This window comes from Lagenorhynchus albirostris, chromosome 4 (assembly GCF_949774975.1).
Source record: "Lagenorhynchus albirostris chromosome 4, mLagAlb1.1, whole genome shotgun sequence".
Taxonomy (NCBI): Eukaryota; Metazoa; Chordata; class Mammalia; order Artiodactyla; family Delphinidae; genus Lagenorhynchus; species Lagenorhynchus albirostris.
In genome coordinates this window covers 31,129,668-31,148,653 of record NC_083098.1, presented here as the reverse complement: position 1 = coordinate 31,148,653, position 18,986 = coordinate 31,129,668, and the positions used below count along the sequence as shown (strand labels likewise).

Sequence of the window (18,986 nt, the reverse complement as noted above, 5' to 3'; positions counted from 1 at the left end):
CCAGGGCCTGGCGAGGGGGGAGAAGGAAGAAGGCACGTCCTGCGGCCGCGTCAACCAAGTGAGGACACAGGTCACTGCGACGGTTATTTAGGGGCGTCCAGGGTCGGGGTGACCGTCCGCCCTTTGCCAGCTGAGCCCTGACCACCCGGAGGCCACCTGGGTTACACACACCACGCCCTGCCGTCCGCAGCCCGGGCTCCGGCCTCCTGGGCTCCCTGCTGATCCCCAGCCCCTTCTGGCCAGGACTTCCAGGCTTTGTGGAGAATAGAATGGAAGAAGGCTTTTAAAGGCTGGAAATAACGGAGAGGAAGCTGGGTGCTGATAAGACCAGACTGGGAACTTCCCGCCACCGTGGGCAGCTCGTGGCAGCAAGTGGCTTGGACCTTCCATTCAAGGAAGGTTTCCAGGAGTTTCGATTTCAGTTTCAAAAATGTAGGTCTAAGATGATATGAACCAAACTTCAACATACCCAAGTGATTTGCATTTTCATATCAAATCAGTTTTACCAATTAAAATGGTTTAACTTTCCCAGCTATTTAATTCCTGAAGCTCTCCGGCCTTCACATTGACAGGAATTATTTATGCCTTCTTCTGCCCCCGACTCAAACAGACTCATTACTCCTTATAAATCATTATATTCAAGCTCTTCATTATTTTGGCTGCTTTTTAGAATTCAGTCCCATTTTTCAACACTCTTCTCAGAGTATCGCTTAACTGTGGTACTAAAAATTCTTGACATTTATAGTACTTTCCACATCTCACTACCATCGTCGTTAGTGTTAAAAAAAAAAACTTCCGCTTTACTGCTTCAAATATCCTTTTAGATTAAAGCTTATCACAGTTCATGCCATAAAGAACTGGAGAAGTTGTTGAGAATCTGCTGCTACCTTTCAGCAGAAACTCACAATATGTCTTGACAACAGAGTGAGGACGAAAGTGTTGACCTCCCTGAGCACACTGCCACCCTTGGGGGACCACGCCTGAGTACCTCCACCCCAGCCCTCCAGCACTGCGGCACCCGGCTCTCCAAAGGGCCCAGCGAGGCTCACTGAGGAAGCTGGGCTGATGCCGCGGGGGATGGGACACTCCGGGCACCAGCCCCAGAGCCACACTGCTCGTGCTGGTTCCCCCACCTGGCATTCCCTTGCCCGTGTCTGCACACCTGAACCTCACCAGGCTTAGACTCTGCCACTTACTGGCTGAGCGACACCAGGCAAGTTGCTTTACCTCTCTGTACTTAATGTCCTCATCTGTCAAAATCTCATGGCTGTAAGGATTAAGTGAGTCAATAGGTATGATGTACACAAGGACCTCTTGGTAAGTGTCAGCCATCACACCACCGTCGATTCAGCCGTCACTGACTTTACAGACCACTCCCGTTTCCTGCCCTGGAAGTGATCCCCTGCTCTAGCCTCCCACTCATTTTATTTACCAACTGGGGCTTGCGGTGCCCTTCAGACTTGCGTCGCTGTTTATGCTCTTTCTCCTCTACCAGACTTCCAGGTTTCTGAGAGCTGAGCCCCTAAACGACGTGTCCCTCACGGCCCCTAACACGCTTCCTCATCCACAGAAGCAGCTAATAAACATTTGCTGAATGAACGAGGGAAGGGACCGACCAACGTCAGGTCCTCCCTATACCTGATCTTACTGGAGCTGGTTCATTTCCTCATCTCCGTCTTCCTCTTTCAAATTCACTCCTCTTTTCCCCCAGAAGGGCTTTTGTGGATCATTTATCCAGCGCGATCCATGAATTTAAAAAGTGTCATCGCTTAGGCTCATTTACCTAGCTTGAATCTAAGAATCAACACTGTCTTCTCTAATGAAGGCAGGCGGGCGCCCAGGGAGGGAGACGGAGGGCCAGCAGGGAAGTCCTGGCGGTGGTTCTGTCCCGTCAGCGTGGGACTGGCCCTTCCGTGAGTCAGACTCAACTCAAAAACAAGGAGACCCGAGTTATGGTCCCTACCTGGCAACTGGCTAATCATATAACGTCTCAGTTTCCTTTTCCACAAGAAGGAGATGATACCTACCTGGTCCCCTTCTAGAATTAGAGATCAGTGAAAGGACTCTGAATACAGCTAAATACTAGAAAATACCACCTCTGTGGTTTGAGGGGAAAATGAAAAGACTGGCAAGTAGCTGAGCCTCAGAGACCAATAGTCTCAAGAGTGACAATGTGACAGGAGCACAGAAAGTCCACCCGGACTTCTCCTTCTTTTGGAAGCGTTAGGCTGGTTTCACCAAGGCCTGCGTGACGGAGCAGCTCGGGCTGCGGGCGTCCATCGTAAAAGGGCCCAGGGCACGGCTGCAGCGCCCGGAGCAGAGGCAGGGAGGAGGGAAATATAAGTAAACGTCAGAACTGGGAGTGGTTTCCTGAAACATTGCCCTGGGTCTGAAAAGCCACAACAAAGGGTTTTCAAGATACTACTGGGAAGACTTGAGAAGTTAGGAGAGAAATCCGTTCCCCCTCACCTCCCTGTCAGCGGCATCAGACAAGGCGCACAGCGCACGGACGTGGACACCCCAGTATGTGGCCTCTTACAGGATTCTAGTCACTCATTGCTCTGTGTCCCGGTGAGAATAGGGCTCCCAGATTCATCTCATTTATAGGCAATCACATCACACGCAAGGCTTCAGCTTTGTACAAGGGGACGGAGACCTTCGTCATTCTGTGAGTTGAGAGATTTTTGAAGTTGAGGGGAGGGTGTCACTTTGCTAACCCGAACGAAGTTAGGAGGTTAATCTGAAAAATTCCATCAAACAGAAGTCTTCGATCCTGAGAGTAGCTTCCTACAAGTCAATGTCCCCTGAGAGTCACAGACCTTGGGAATCACCCCCCACAGCTGCCTAATTGACCACCTTACGCAGTGGGAACAAGACCCCCCTGGGCACATATCTGGCAGCCGCCACCATCAGGCTGAGGCCAGGACAGAGCACAAGGCATGCTCACCTGGAGCGTGCAGGTCAAGGAGGCTGGTCAGGGTGTGTAGGCACCCGAGCTTAGTGATCCTGGCTGACCACCCGGGCCTCTAACTTCAGCTTCCTTCTATGAAAATGAAGCTAACAGTACCTTTCTTGCCCATTGCACAGTGCTGTTTGAAAAGTAAAACTGTCGGGGAAAGCACTTTACAAACTGCAAGATACAAGTGAAGACCAAGCCCAGAGTGCAGTGTGGGGAACGCAAGTCACCTTCTGTCTGGAAGACTGCAAGAACTGCCATAATCCCTTGCAGCTCTTCCCATCAAGAGGTGGGGGGTCTGCTTCACTCCTGTACCTGGGCTGACCAGTGGCTTGGCCAACAGAATACAGCAGAATCGACCCGGTGGAGTCCCAAGCTGGTGCCTCAAGAGACTGCGTGTGCTCACGCTCTCACTCTTGCAACCCTACAGCCATGAAGCCGCCAAGCCAGGGCTAACCTGCTGGATGACGAGAAACGCGGACCCCCATCACCACGGCCAGCAGCCACCCCCGTGAGCCGGGCCATCCCAGATGCCCAGCCGCCCGCTGACGGCAGCCCCCGAGCGGGTCCTGCCAGCATCAGCCATGCCCACCCGGGCCAGCAGATCTCCCGGGCAACCACACAGACTCATGAGCACACATGATGGCTTTGTCTTGAGCCCCTGAGCTTTTGTGGTGGTCTGTTACGCGCAAAAGCTAGCTGAGGCACCGTCTCTCCCAGGGTGAGTCACACAGCGTGCCCCCTGCTCAGAAGGGACAAGCCAACAGGCCGACTGTCCACGGGGCTAGGAGAGGCCACGTGGGGCCTGCAGGCCACCTTCCCACAGACGTGGGCGCTCCTCCCCTCCAGAGATGGCCCGCCTGCTCTCATCCAGGGCCAAGGCTAGAAGCTGCCCCTCATTTCACCAGTGGCACAGGGCCCCCCTTTCTTTCAAAGTGTGCCTTGCGGTGTCCTAATGCCCTTCACACCCTGAGTCCTACAGCCAGAAAGGACTCGAGAGATGGAAGACAAACCCTTCACTTAAGAGTCGAGGAGAGACTTCCCTGGTGGCACAGTGGTTAAGAATCCGCCTGCCAATGCAGGGGACACGGGTTCGAGCCCTGGTCCGGGAAGATCCCACATGCCACGGAGCAACTAAGCCTGTGCACCACAACTACTGAGCTCACGTGCCACAGCTACTGAAGCCCATGCACCTAGAGCCCGTGCTCTGCGACAAGAGAAGCCGCCGAATGAGAAGCCCGCGCACCGCAGCGAAGGCCCCTGCTCGATGCAACTAGAGAAAAGTCCGCGCACAGCAGTGAAGACCCAATGCAGCCAAAAATAAATAAATTAAATTAAAATTTTTTAAAAAAAGGTCTTCCCGGGTGGCGCAGTGGTTGAGAGTCTGCCTGCCGATGCAGGGGACGCGGGTTCGTGCCCCGGTCCGGGAAGATCCCACATGCCGCAGAGCGGTTGGGCCCATGAGCCATGGCCTCTGAACCTGCGCATCCGGAGCCTGTGCTCCGCAACGGGAGAGGCCACAACAGTGAGAGGCCCGTGTACCGCAAAAAAAAAAAAAGTCGAGGAGCACGAGGCCCAGTGAGGCCAAGTGACCGAGATCAAACAGCTACACAGAGGCAAGGTCATGCCTTCACAGGGCTGGGGTTTTTTCAGCTTCCCTCAAAGGTTTAACACTGCCCCGAGTTACACTTCTGCCTCTCACTCCAAATCGTGTTTCCGATCACATGCTTTAGCCCCGGACCAAGAGCCCTGCTCTGTCCACTGTTCACCTGCCACAAAGAAGCCTGGCTTGTCCAGGGGAGATGAGCAAAAGCCAGCGCAATGTGGGCCGTTTCCTGGCTTGCCCTCTCACCAAGGCTGGGGCCACAGCTCAGGAGACAACTGGCGTCAAACCTGCGCCAGCAGAGCCCACCCGAGGCCAGGCAGCCCCGTCCCCAGGCCTGGCCGCCGGCAGGGTCCTCAGGCTCTGGTCGGCGGCCACCCCACGCCCCCCGCCCACTTGGCCAGGCCTCCTGAGCCGATGGAAGGCGCCCTCAAGAGGGCTAAGGGGTGCCTAAACTTTACTGCTTCTTACTGCTCCAAGGGAGTGGTTTTTACCTTCCAGAGCCTAAAGCACATTCATTTGGGGCCCGAGAGTATCTGAAAACATAACAACGAGAACGGATGCCCTCCTTAGGGTAGGACCGGCCAAAAAATGGCTCAGGGTGTGCACATACTGCTCCCTTCTGGCCCACACGTGCTAAGTTATTTATTCTAGCGGCAGTCCCCACATCACTCCTGCCCTGCACTACTCGGTTAGGAAAGCAAGTGCCCCGCTAGACCCTCCAAACTGGGACCAGGCTGGGTGCGGGCAGGGTAGACTTTCCTTTGGGTTTAAGGACGCTCAGGGGAGGCTCTTCCCTGCTGCTTAAAAATGGAAATCTATTGAGATGCTTTTAGGGCCCAGGAGCTGAGGCAGCACCTGTGACTCCATGTCGGGAAGCTGGGGAAAGGGAAGAGCGGCTGACCTTTGGTGGGTGCCTCAGGGCTCGGGTCGGACAGGTCCACACGGAAGAGCAGGTACTGCTGGGCTTGGATGAGGAGGCCGGGGAAGTCTCTCTCCCCAGAGGCGAACTGCTCGATCTTGTTCTTCACAGATGCGAGGACCTGTCAAAAGCAGCACTAATGACGCTACCGCCTCAGCACAGACTTCCACCCTGCATCAGGACATGTCAGGCAGAGGCCCCGCCGCAGGGTTTTAACTGCCTGGGTGTTCTGGGGAGGGCCCTCTCGAAACGTCAAACCAGACGAAGCTTCTAAAGCTTCGCCGTTTGTCTAGACAAATCAACACAACCAGCATAACAGGTAACAGAAGGGGCAGGAGAGCAAATGGATGAGAGCGGGGCGGGGCGGGGCGGTACCTGGTAGAGGGAGCGCACGCTGGGCTGGAAGACCATGTTGGTGTTGAGCAGGAAGGAGCGCAGGAGGGGCTGCGGGTAGCTGGCCAGCTGCGTGATGATGCCGATGAGCAGCAAATTCACGTGCAGAGAGTTCTCCAGCATGTTCTCCAGCTTGGACAGGACCACGCTGATGAACGGGCCTGTGGAAGGACACGAGGCTTCAGGGCCGGCTGCGGACACAGGCCATCTGTCCCAAAAACCGAGGAGCCGCCGGGGCCACCGGGTGCAGCCGACGCGGCCAGGTCGCCTCCTGCCTCAAAACCAAACCACAAGACACACCACCGCCACGAAAAGAAAGCAGAAACACGGGCGTGGTAGCTAGTATTTTGACTCCCAGAGCAGTTTTAATACTTTGAAAATTATCATAGACCTTTAAAAAAACCAGATGACCAATAATTTAATTTTTAAAATCAAAATACACTTTTCATACTATTTCTGTATCTCCTGGGGCTGTCAGTGCTCAAAAACATGCCATTCATCATCCCGTGATGCCGCGTGCTGTAGGGCGTCATGCAAACATCAGAGGCCATTAAAAGTTTTAGGGCTTCCCTGGTGGCGCAGTGGTTGAGAGTCTGCCTGCCAATGCAGGGGACGCGGGTTCGTGCCCTGGTCCGGGAAGATCCCACATGCCACAGAGCGGCTGGGCCCGTGAGCCATGGCCGCTGAGCCTGCACATCTGGAGCCTGTGCTCCGCAACGGGAGAGGCCACAACAGTGAGAGGTCCATGTACCGCAAAAAAAAAAAAAAGTTTTAGTAACAAAAAAATCTTCATGTCGTTAAAGAATAGCAAACACATAGAACTATGTTTACCAAACAGCAGCACTGTGAACGGGGGACTGTCTGTCCCCCAAAAGCACCTGAGAAAGACTCTGTCTTGTCAGTGTCACAATGTGGAAGAACCAGAAGAAGAGAAGATGAGAGGTAAAGGTGGGCTTGGCTGTAATTTTAGAGCCATGCTTTAATTTTCAGGGGGAGGTGGGGATGAGAGAGAGGGAAGGGACTCAGTTTGGAGAGCTGGAGTTTGGTGTGTCCTAGGCTCCTTAAACAAGAAAATCCCTATCACTATAAAAGCAGTTTGTAAAAAAACAATAGGCAAAAAGAAGCTGTGACTAATCTGGGCCACTAGAAAAATAATATGCTTTCTGTTTGTGTTCACTGAAGACAGGGAACATCCAGGCAATAAATCTGGCATTACTAAAACTACTTGAAGATGTTTTCCATTTTCACCATAAAAGTGGTCCATTACACAAAATCAATGAGAATTTTCTGTTTCCCCCAGTGGAGCTATTGATGATGTCACTAAACCATGGCATATTTATGACAAAAGCACATAACCCTTGATAAATAAGCATGTCTTATGAAGATTTCACCAACACTACTATGAGTTTAGCAAAAACATACTTCATCACAAGATGCTTCATTCAGAAGCCTTGGTTAGCGGAAGAGTTAAACCCTTTTTGTAAGAAAGCAGAAGCTGTCTGTGAGAAATGGGAACAGCAAACCACACCTGCAAGTAACAGGATAATGGCAATATTCCCGGTGCCACAAGCACAGAGGATGTCTTCTTAGGGGCCTGGGGACTCAGAAGAGACACTTTCCCTTTGTGTGTTGAGACTAGCCCCAACTTCCCCATCCTTGGGGGTCGGGGACCGAGCTCCTGAGTCACTTTCCATGACAGGAGGTCACTGAATTCTTTGAATAGGGAGCCCTTGCTTAAAACTGGGAGAGTTTGCCAAACACATTCGGAAACTCTGGACTGGAACCCCATTTTGAAAGCAACTTGATGGGGTTCCATCAAGAACCCCGAAAATGTCACCGGTAGCTCTTCTTAATTCTAGTCTTCCAGGCAGACAGGGGAAGGCTGCTGCTGTCCTCACTCCTCCACCCCAGACCCGGGCTTTCCCCGCAGTCCCTGGGGCTCAGCATCTATTTCCTTCCAGAGGAGTAGAGACAGGTGAATCAGGTGATACTTGGGTGGAAAGAGTCTCCTATGAAACCTGTCTCCTTAGTGGAGCCCTCAGCTTCTCTGCCATAGGCCCAGACTAGAGCTGGCCTCACCTGGCCATCCTACAAAAACGAAAGCTGCACGGTGCAGCGGCAGGGGACAAAGTCTACAGTCCATCACTACTGAGAGGGAGGAAAAAACCCAGCCTGCCCCCGCGCCCTGTGAGAGTCAGGGTCATCGCTGTCTCACTTGAACGACAGAATATTAGGTCAAGGTCAGCAGATTGTCATTATAATCCACTAACAACATTAATTACAGCTTCTTAGGCATGTGCAGTAAGAAACATATATTAAACACTTTCAAGTTCCTGTTTTATTCTTAGTTGCTTTCTAGCACTTAAAAAAACCTCCTTAGCAAAATGCAGTTGCTAGGGGAAACTGGCAAGCAGCTGAAAACCAGAAAAGTCAGCTACAATTCAGAAAGCTACAGGTGTGGGGGGGTGACGCCGGGTGTATTTTTTCCCCTTTTCTTCCAGGAAGACAGATAACTTCCGCACCTATAAAATACTGAATTTTCAGAACAACTAATACTATGGCGTTTCCTTCTCTCCCCTCAAGCCCTCTTTTCCCTGCCTCAGTGGCCCCCCACCCCAGCTCCCAGACTCCGAGGGGAGCTGCCATCACCCTGCACCTCAGCTCTGCAGAGTCCACCCTGGAACATCTCCCAAACGTGGACCGCCACCTCCCCTGCCAGAACTGCCTGACGCCAGAGACGCCTCATTTCTTGTCTGGACTTCAGCAACGGTTTTTCTATTCTAATAAAGACTAAAATGATTTAAAATTTCTCTGCTTCAAGCAGTATAAGAATATAAAGAACAGGCCTCCTCCCTGGAGGTAACCCATGTTAACAGATCCAAGTGTATTCTTCCAGAATGTTTCACATACGTAATAAGTACTAATAACTGAATTATCATTCAGAACATTTATTAATCACTTATTATGTGCCAGGCAGTGTTCTAAGCACTCTTAAAGTATCAACTTACTTAAATATTCACAACAACCCTACAAAGTGTGCTTATTATTTATCCACATTTAAAGATGACCAGAATGCCAAGTGCACAGTTAGTAAATGGAGTCACAATTTTAATTCAGACCATCTGTTTCCAGTGCCAGGACTCTTAACTGACACACTATCTTGCCTCCCAGGGTGTGTGTGTGTGCGTGTGTATCTCCTGGTATTTTTTTAAAAACAAATGATAAAATGACAACACTGTCTACACACCGTTCAGCCCCTTGCTTTTCCACTGCACAACAGCTCCCAGAGACCGTCCCACATCAGCACACACAGAACTGTCTCATTCATTCACAAGACATTTGGTTGCCATGGGTGTTGCATTAGCAAAACAGTCCCCTACTGGTGGACATATAGGTTATTTCTAGTCTCTTTCTATTATAAACAACACTGCAATGAACATCTTTGTGTACACATCTCAGCACATCCGTGTGAGCACAGCTGTGAAAATGTTCCTAGAAACATTACTACTGATGCATTTCAAATCCTGATATGATGACAAGTCTCTTACTTTGATCTTCCTGGCACCAACCTCTCCTCACTCCAGTGCTCTCTCCCCACTCTCCAAGGCTGGCCTTTCCAAACACGGATCTGGTCACATCATTCGCCAACTCTGATAATTCCAGGGCATCTTCAATGCCAGGAGCACAAGGCCCCCATTCCTCAGCGTGGCCCAAAGGCCCTCCTGGGCCGGCATCAACCAATTTTGTGGCTTCCTCTCTACCCACCAAGACCCATGCCTTGTCACCCCCATGTGCTGTCAGGCTCCTTTTCCTTGCCTGTTGTTTCCTCTGCCTGGACTGTCATTCTCAGCTCCTTTTACGCAGAAGCTTCTGTTCACTGTGCCCCTCCTCTGTGAAGCCTTTCCCACTCCCCACACAGGGCTCCCATAGGATTTGGATACAATGACTAACACAATTCTCACTAAGAGAGTATAGTTCTTTATTGACGTCTCTTCTGAAAGTCTACAAATCCCTTCATTTTTGTGTCCTTAGTACCTAGCACATAACCTGCCAACTATTAGGGGATCAATAAAAGATTGCTGACTTCATGAATAAATAAAATTAATTAGATAAATGAAATGCAATGCTTTGATTTTGCTGAGAAGCAAATTCATTTCAGTGGAAATCAGGATTCCATGGAGAGAGGGAAGTTAAGCAAATGCTGCAGAACAAACTCAGAAGTTTAGACACTACAAAGTTCACAAACGTGGAAAGAGAAAAGACGTTTCCTGAAGCTGTGTACAAGCTTCAAAGGAGGAAACAGGCAACGTTTTAGTTAAAATTACCTATACGTACCCAAATCTCAGGTTATGTTTTGGCGGTGTTCAGGTGTATCATATTCAAAATATTGATGTTATTTTATAGGTGGTGTATTAGCTTTTTTTTTTTTTTGCCCTAAGCTATACTTTATTTCCTCAATTTGCATATTGCCCAGGGATGAAGCTCCTTGTATAGGCTGGCATTCTAAAGAACAATCTTCATTAGCAGTGGGTAGTCCTGATGTCTTGGAGAACACTGCAGACAAAGTAGGATTCCTGCTGGGGGAGAGTAAATGGGGCAGCCCTAGGGCAGAGTTGGGACTGAGCTAGGCTACTCTGCCCTCTTCCTCCCACCAAGCTCTCCCCACCCTCCCCTTATCAACTGGGAAGAGCCAGATTATCTAATCCTTTTTACTTATGATTGACTGATTGAATTTTAATTAAAACCCATTCACACTGAAATGTTATCTCAGCTAGACCTCAAGCCTTTTAATTGTGGAATTAAAAGCTTTCTCCCTGGTTAAATAAATTTTCAGGCATCCGTAAACAGATGAATAAAAGTTGGAGGAGGGAGGAAGAGCTCCTTGAGATCACGTTAAGCCTGCCTGGCTGGACCCAAAGATGCTGTGACTTCGTGTATTTTGGGTGATCCAAGGAGGCGGGAGCATGATCTCCGCCCACCGAGCTGCCCCCTGCTGGCCAGGGAAGGACAAGCCTCAGCTGAGGCTGCTGGAGGCTGCCTGTGGTAACAGTCATGACACGGCCCAGCACCCCAGCTCAGGATCACATTTGGTCCTCCCCGAGTTAGGGCACCAAGGCCACATGGCTGGAAGCACCAGAGCCAGGAGTCCCCACAGGCGTGACTGCAAGGCCAGTCTGTCCTGCTGAGATGTTGGCTCCTTAGGACCCTCTCCTCTAACTGAACACCATTCAGGGGTCCCACCCCAGCTGTCCCTGAGCCTGAGGACCCCTCCTCTGTGCCAGGTCCCTCTGTACCACGATTTGCAGATTTCAGATTTTGTAACAGAGCAGGACCCTGTGGAGCCTTCCCAGGACAGACCCCCTCCCCCCACCCCCGCCATGTCCTCCACCTGCCTCTTGCCTGCAGAAAAACTTAGCCAAAGAATAAATTTAATCAGAGAAATGAGAAACTAAAAAAGCAAAGGAAAATAGTCAAGCAAGACCAAATAATAACAGTCTAGCCATGAAACCAAGTCAAGCCCCTTTAGTTCCTCCTCAAGGGCTGTAGAGAATATTCTGAGCCATATCCTTTGAGCTGTTTTGTAGATACTGAAACCCTCACCAGGTGGAAGAAGTGAACTACACGATGACCTGACTGTATCCCTGACATAAGCTGCTGCAGTTGTAAGAACTGGCCTCAGAGAAATGGGAACAAACCGACCCTGGAACTGAAGACCAACTGTACTTAAAACAATCGAGATGACGATGCTGATCAGACCACTGCGTGACTCATTTCAAGACGACTGTCAGAGCTGACGGTGCTGTTTCTGCAGGGAGCCCCCTCCCTCCGCCCATACACCCCTGAAGCTCCCCCTTTAAAAGCTCTTGCCCCCTGATCGGCAGTGGGGAATTGGCTTTTGGACACGAGTCCACCTTCTTCCCGGGTTGCCGGCCTCCTGAATACAGCAATCTTTCTTTTCCTACCGACAAGTACTGGCTTTGAAGCAGCGAGCAGCCAAACCTGAGTTCCGTGAGAATTTTACTTGGGTAATAATTTAATGATAATAATTCTATCATAATTCCTAACCTCACTCCACTTACCTGATACCCCATCCTACCCCTTTGCCTCGTCCGCGATTTCTACCTGCTGTTAGGGTTTTATCACTGGAACACAGCCACTCTTCAGCACAGTGATGCGTTTATGTGGGTCAACTCTACTTATTTTTGGATGAAGATTTTGTGATTAACTGAAATGAGCTCCCAGGCCCAGGCAAAGGCACGACTAACCCCAGTGGCCTCTGCTGTGTGTACACAGCCACATTGATTCAAGGGGTATTCTGAGTACCTACTATGTGCTTTCTCCATTGTTCAGCACCAGGGATAGAGCAGAGAACAAGCCAACACCTGTGCCCTCAGGAAGCACACATGCCAGTGGGGGAAACTGTAATTTTTTTAAAATACACATAAAAGCAAATGCTAAGGAGAAAGATAAATTAGGCTAGAGTAAATGAGGCTATTAAATCATGAGACTGGATTTCTTGTGTGGTTTAGTCAGTCCTACTACTTTATCAAAGGCATATCAAGGGAAGTTACTCAACAGCAAAATGTAACCTCTAATTTGCTGGGGGAAAAAAAAACAAACGACAGAATAAGATAAAAATAAAACCACCCCTCCCTGCTGCTTACAAAAACATTCCACCCCTCTGGTAGGTAAACTGATAGCGCTCCTTACCTGCACCTTCCTCACTCTCCCGGTGCAATACGTACAAGCGCTTTCAAAAGCAGAAACCACAAACAATTAGCGTCACCTGTGAATGGGGTGCTCTGAGTCCTCGCGGGACGGTGACCAGCAAAGGCAGCCTCATCTCTCGCTCCAAACGGGGACGGCGGGGTCTCTGCGGCAGGAGCCTCAGCTATGAAAGAGTCAAAGTCATCCCCCTCCCCTTCTGGTTCCTTCTTCCCCTCCTCTTCTTCTCCTTTGCTCTCATTTTCCTCCTCTTCGGGCTCCTTTGTAAGAAGCAACGGATCAGGAGAGGAGACATTCTGCTCCATCAAGCCCTCGGTGCTGGAATCCAGTTCCTTAATGATTTGGTCATACTGGGCAATGAAATCTTCACCCTCGGGGTTAGTCACTGTCAGGCGTGCACCGTGCTCTGCCTCGGGGCTGGGGGCCGCTAACTCGGGGCTTGACTCCAGGGCGACTTCGGGCTCGTTCTCTCCTGCTGGTTCCTTGGACACACCGTGAAACACGTCCGAATTGTCCCTACCATGTTCCTCCTCTGAATCTGTCTCTGGCTGAGGGCCGGGCAGGGGGCCATTGCTCACGGGGGGACCCTGGACCTGGGTCTGGGCTTGGGCTGGGGGCCTCGCAGCATCCTCCCGTGAACCGCTGGTGTCCTCTGCATCCTTCTCGGCACACAACCTGTACACTATCACGTCATCCTGGAAGTCGGACTCTTCGATGTAGGCCCCTTTGAAGAGCAGGATGGCGTTCTTCTTCATCTCCTGGATGTGTCTGGGAGGATCCACGGGGGCCGGGGGGCCCAAGTTCTCTGCATCCTCATACGGCCCAGGGCAGCCCCCACCCCCCCCCGAGGAGATCCCGGTGTCGTAGCTGTCATCCCACTCCAGCTCCGTGTGGCTCTTCTCCTTTCCGGGAGCCAGCTGGGGCCCCGTCGTCCCGGGGACCTGCTGCGGGAGGCTGAGCACAGGGTAGGTGGCGCTGGGAGCCCTCTCCTCGGGCGGGCCCAGCAGAGCCGGGCAAAGCGCCTCGGGGTCGGGGGAGTCTCCATCGTACAGGGCGGACCACACGTGGCAATCCCTTATGCAGCGGAGGATGTTGGTGTGGGCCTCCCAGAGGTACTGCAGGTAGCTGATGTCCAAGGCTTTGCCGTACTCCACGATGCAGGCCAACGGCGAGAACGCCTCGGGGGGCAGCTGCTCCAAGGGCCCTGCCCCGGGAGACACACAAGTCAGAACCGGGCAGGGGGACACAGGCAATGGATGGGAATGCGACTCATCCGGCTGCCAAGGCTTTGTCCCACCAGCTACTTTGGTTCTAATAATTTCTGATTAAATGATTTCCAAACAATAAAAAAAAAGTTAGATTTTAATAGGGAAAAATGAGAATAGAAACTCTATCCTCACAGAACATACAAAACCAATCTGGCTGGTCAGATACCGGCCATCACCAACAGAAGTCTGTTACTTGGTGTCAGTCTTCAGAGAAACGTGAGCTAATGAAGGCAACCTCTCAAGTTGTTGGGAGTGAGACAGGCTGGGACCTGGGACCCTTTGCTGCAGTGCTGCAGTGCTTGCACCTGGACACACCTCTCCTCTCCTCAAGCAACAAAATACAGAGAAACTGTATGGGACTAAAACTAACTGCGTGCATACGCAGTTGGGGCAAATTCTGGACCCAAAAGATACAAAGAGAGCAAAAAACCCAACTGCCACTTTTGAAGAGCCTGGAGCAGAAACAGGGTGTCGGGAGCAACAGCAGGGTACTGCACATGCCCCCTGCACACACCCCCACCTAAGGGGTGGGCGAAACACCTAAGCCAGCCCTCCTGCCTGACACCTGGACCCGCACTTACCCTCACCCCGTATAAGGAGCAAGCTGGGCCTCCACTCAGGGAGCCAGCCAGCAAGGGAATCTGTTGTTTGCTCTCGCTCCCGCCCGTGCTCCAGCAGGGGACCCCATAAAGCCTCGCCTGAATTTCTCGTCTGGCCTCTAGTCAACTTCTATTGATTGGGGAAGGCCAAGATCCCTGGTCGGTAACAGGAGGATTAAGTTAGGTAATATATCCAATATAGTACCTGCCACTGAGTAGGCAATTAAGAAGAGTTTTACTTTAACTCGAAAGTGGAAAGCCTATATAATCCATGAACTTGGGAAACAGATTTTCTCTAGAAAACCCTGGGTTTTTCGAAAAGACTGTTCATTCATTCTGCCTTCCTGGGAATTATTGGGAATTACATGTACCAAACAGTGACTTAAGATAAAGTCATATTCACTCCCAAAATAGCCCTTTTAACCTAAGAATGCTATCCTGACTACCTTTGATGTTAAAAGCTCTCAACCGTGTAACTGAAATAGGTATGAAGACATCTGCATTTAAGTTTACATTTTCCTTTAGGGAAAAAAAAAAAGAACTCAGACAAGGGAAAACACAAACTCTACCATTTCTTAAACATCTACTACATGGCAGGTGCTTTCTCAGTCAGTGCTATCTAATTTAATCCTCACAACAACCCTATATTGAGATACTATTTTCGCCATTTACAGATGAAGAAATTTAGGCTCAGAGACAATGATCACCCAACGAGTCAGTGGCAGAGCCAGAAATCAAGCAAAAGTTGTCTTACGTCAACCTCTCTCCTTTTTTCGTTCGATGCCACACCTTTCAACCCTATTCATTGTCTAAATCTCTACCTGACTGGGCCACAAGTGAACCTTTAAGAACACACATTTTCACGTCGTTAGGGTGGACATAATCCATTTTTTACAGCTCTACTTTTAAAAGTTTACCTCTTATCCACTTTGACTACTGATAATATTTATTTAGCACTTACTACATACTAGGTAGTTTTCTAACAGCTTTGTATGTCCTACATCACTTATTCTTGGAACAACCCTTTGAGGAAAGCAGAAGAGGAAAAAATCTTGGAAAGATCAAGTAGTTTGCCCAAGGAAGGAGCAGAGCTGAGATTCAGAATCCTAGCTCTTAACTACCGCACAAAAATCATATTATCTATCTACCCACCTACCTACCTGTGTAACCACCTATCCATCAGGGCACTTAGCCACCGTTAAGGCAACCTCAGAGAGAGGAGAGCGGAAAGAAATGGAATTTGGAATCAGAGGACCTGTGTCCTCTGTGTAACCTTAAATAAGTCAATCCCTCACTCTGAGTCTATTTCTTCATCTACAAAATGGGAATACTGTCTTCAAAGGATTAAATGTGATAACACAGGGAAAGAACGTGCCAAGTTGCAGGCACTCAGCCATCATATGTTTAACCTGAAATTTGAATTCTGCAGAAAGGTCAGCCACAGACTCATTCTTAAAACAACTTTTTTAGTAAACAAAAAAGACATCAATTTTTAACTACGCTTTTAAAAATGACAGTTGGGTAGGAAAATATAAGATACGCATACTAGTTTACCTAACAGGAAAATATACTGAAAGTACAGCTTGTTACACTGCCACATAAAGTATTAATTTCCACGATACACTGTATCTTTATTTACAAACTAAGAATCAGTAAGACAACCTTAATTTCTAAGAATTGCATTTATACCAAATATGCTGATATTTTCTTAGTCAAGTAGCTCAGCTCTTAGACAAAATACTTTTTATCGAAGAGGACTAGAGCTGGGTGGACAGAATGACACTGTTTGGGGGGATATCAGAATATAGACTGGAAACACGGAAGTCAGCACGAGGCAGGGACCATTTCCTAGTGGTCACAGGATAGGCAGACCCCTCCTGAGCTGAAGCAGCCTTCTGACCACCAAAGACACACAAACGCCCCTTTGCTGCCTGCCAGAGGGAGGGCCGCGGTTGACACGGGGGCCATTTAAATTTTACTTGGACAAGATCAGCTGTGGCTGGCAAACACCACAGGGTACTGTGGCTTCTGGGACAATAAGTATTTATGAAAAACTCCTCGTGATGTCAATCAAATACTCTTGCCATATCAGACATTTCACATTTTAGAATGATATATCATTGGCAGGCAAAAGCATCCACAAACGGGTCCCTTTGGAAATTAAAATAAGGGCTAATTCTGTCTTAGCTATAGCCACCCTCCACACCCTCAGCCCCATTTTGTTTAAAAAGACACACGGGTACACTACTCATACTGGACTCTGAGGATGGCGCTAGGAAGCCTAGTTAAAATAAAGGTCTGGGAACACTGAGTAGGTAAGAGCTGGGTACATCAAGGAACACTGATTACCAAACGTCCAGAACTCTTTACAAAGCAGAAAAGGACCCCCAGGTGGTCAGTCAGAAAAGAAATGGGACTCACTGCATCATTCCCTGTCTACCTAGAGACAGACACATCCAAGGAGAGATGGAATTGGGCATCCTTTTGTTTAAAGATTATCCCTCGAGAGGTCCCTCCCCTGACAGGCTGGGACCTGGGACCCTTCGCTGCAGTGCCTGGACCTGGACAAACATCTCTTCGGCTCCTCCAGCAACAGAATACAAAGAAACTATAAGGGACCAAAAATAATTGTGTGCATTCACAGCTGGGGCAACCTATGAACAACAAGATACAAAAAGGCCAAAACCCAACTGCCACTTCTGAGGCGTCAGGGGCAAAAGCAGGGCCCTGCGAAGGATTCCTGGCCTGACCCACCAATTCGCACCCCCCTCACCCCACTTAAGGGACCAGCTCGCTCCACCCTGGGGAGCAAACAAGGGAAGCTGATTCTTGTTCTCCCTCCCTCGGGCTGTAACACGAGTCCCAATAAGGCCTTGCCTGAATTTCTCACCTGGCCTCTCTTCAATTTCTATTGATTAAAGGATCAAGGACCCAGGTCGGGAACACTCCTACCTGGACTCTCATGCGTGCACTTTGACCAGAGGATATAATCCCTCTCTTGGTTCCCAAGCGTCAGGGTGATCCCGCTGGAGCAGCAGACGGGGGTCAGGGCGAGCAGCCTGGCCGCAGAAACAGAGTAACAGTCTCTCTCCTTCACAGCCCACCTCTGACTCAGCATCATGTGATTGCAAGGGATCAGATACCTGGAAAGCCAAAAAGGGCCAGCGTTCAGTGTCTGCAGGTCCGTTCCCAGTCCGCCACCGCCTAAGCCACGATCGTCACAGCCGGGGTGGCTCATCCTCTCCCCGCTCTCACTCCAGCCATCCCACCACCCCCCAGGGCTCACTCCCGTGCTTAAAACTTGTCAAGGGCTTCTTTCTTCTGGTGCAGATTTAAGGGCCTTCACAATTTAACCTCCACAAACTTCCCCATCTTTTAATGGATCCGCTATCCCTCTGTGCCTCTGGGCCTTTGCACCTACCCTAACCGTCCCCTGCAATGTGCTTTCCCCTCCCCCTGCCTGACAAATGCCTTGTCATCCTGCAAAGTCTGGCTTCAGTGTCCTCTTCTCCGGGAAGGCTTCTGGGCTTCCTACTCCAAGATGGAACTACCCTCTCCCTCCACTATGCTCACAGCCTTCTACTAAGGCACTATTACTAGAATCACAATCATTTCGGTGTCTGCCTTCTCAACATAATGTACTGTCAGAGCAAGCACCTCCTTCAAGAGTTTTGTCTCATGATCCCGGAAACTGGCTCAGAGTCGGTAATGAATGACAGCAGTTGCACAAAAAGGCAAAGGGACCCGTCATGGTGCGAACCTCCTCTCATATTCTCGCAGGTGATCACGAGAACATACTGTGCTACAGGCGTTCCATCACCAGTTCCAAAGGGTGTGTGTGTAAGGCAGGGGCAGGATGTCCCCACCCCACCAAGCAATCAATGGTCCAGACATGAAGGTGTCCTTCAGTTCTGCTCAGGCCTGACGCTGTCTAGCCGGAGATGGCAGCGCACCCCACAGGTTAAGGGTTCGGTCCTACAAGGCTTCCCCCGACACCCCCAACACACACACACACTTCAGACGCCACTCACAAGTCCAGCTGTCACCTGTGCTTCCGACTAACCGGCTATACATCAGAGGTGCCAACGACCCCCCTCCTCGGGTTCAATTAATTTACTAGAGCGGCTCACGGAACTCAGAGACATTTTACTTACCAGGTCGCTGGTTTATTACGAAAGGCTATAACTCAGGAACAGCCAGATGCAGAGATGCACGGGGCAAGGGTGGGGAAAGGGCGTGGAGCTTCCATGCTCTCTCCAGGCTGTCTCTCTCCCAGCATTCACCAACCCAGAGGCTCTCCAAACCCGACCGACCGTGGCGGGGCTTTATGGAGGTTTCATTATATAGTCATGGCTGACTGAATCACTGGCCGTTAGCGCTTAATTCAACCCTCTCCCCTCTCTGGATATCAGGGGGGTGGGACTCAAAAGAAAAAGGGCAAACACCAAATATATATTTCTCCTTATAAATCACAACATTACAGTGGCCAAGGACTCACCGGGGAACACTGGGCCCGGTT

General features: G+C 50.1%; 1 protein-coding gene across 14 annotated transcripts in view; it reads right to left on the bottom strand.

Annotated features, from left to right (window-relative positions):
• FHIP1A (FHF complex subunit HOOK interacting protein 1A) overlaps window positions 1–18,986 on the bottom strand; it is a 282,286-nt gene that overhangs the window by 7,739 nt on the left and 255,561 nt on the right. For all 14 annotated transcript variants that reach the window (XM_060147763.1, XM_060147755.1, XM_060147757.1 and 11 more), the window contains 4 exons: window positions 17,420–17,610; window positions 12,662–13,804; window positions 5,857–6,035; window positions 5,464–5,602 (listed from right to left, as the gene is read on the bottom strand). In XM_060147763.1, coding sequence (XP_060003746.1) covers window positions 5,464–5,602; window positions 5,857–6,035; window positions 12,662–13,804; window positions 17,420–17,610 — 1,652 coding nt within the window. The remainder of the gene's footprint in view (window positions 1–5,463; window positions 5,603–5,856; window positions 6,036–12,661; window positions 13,805–17,419; window positions 17,611–18,986) is intronic.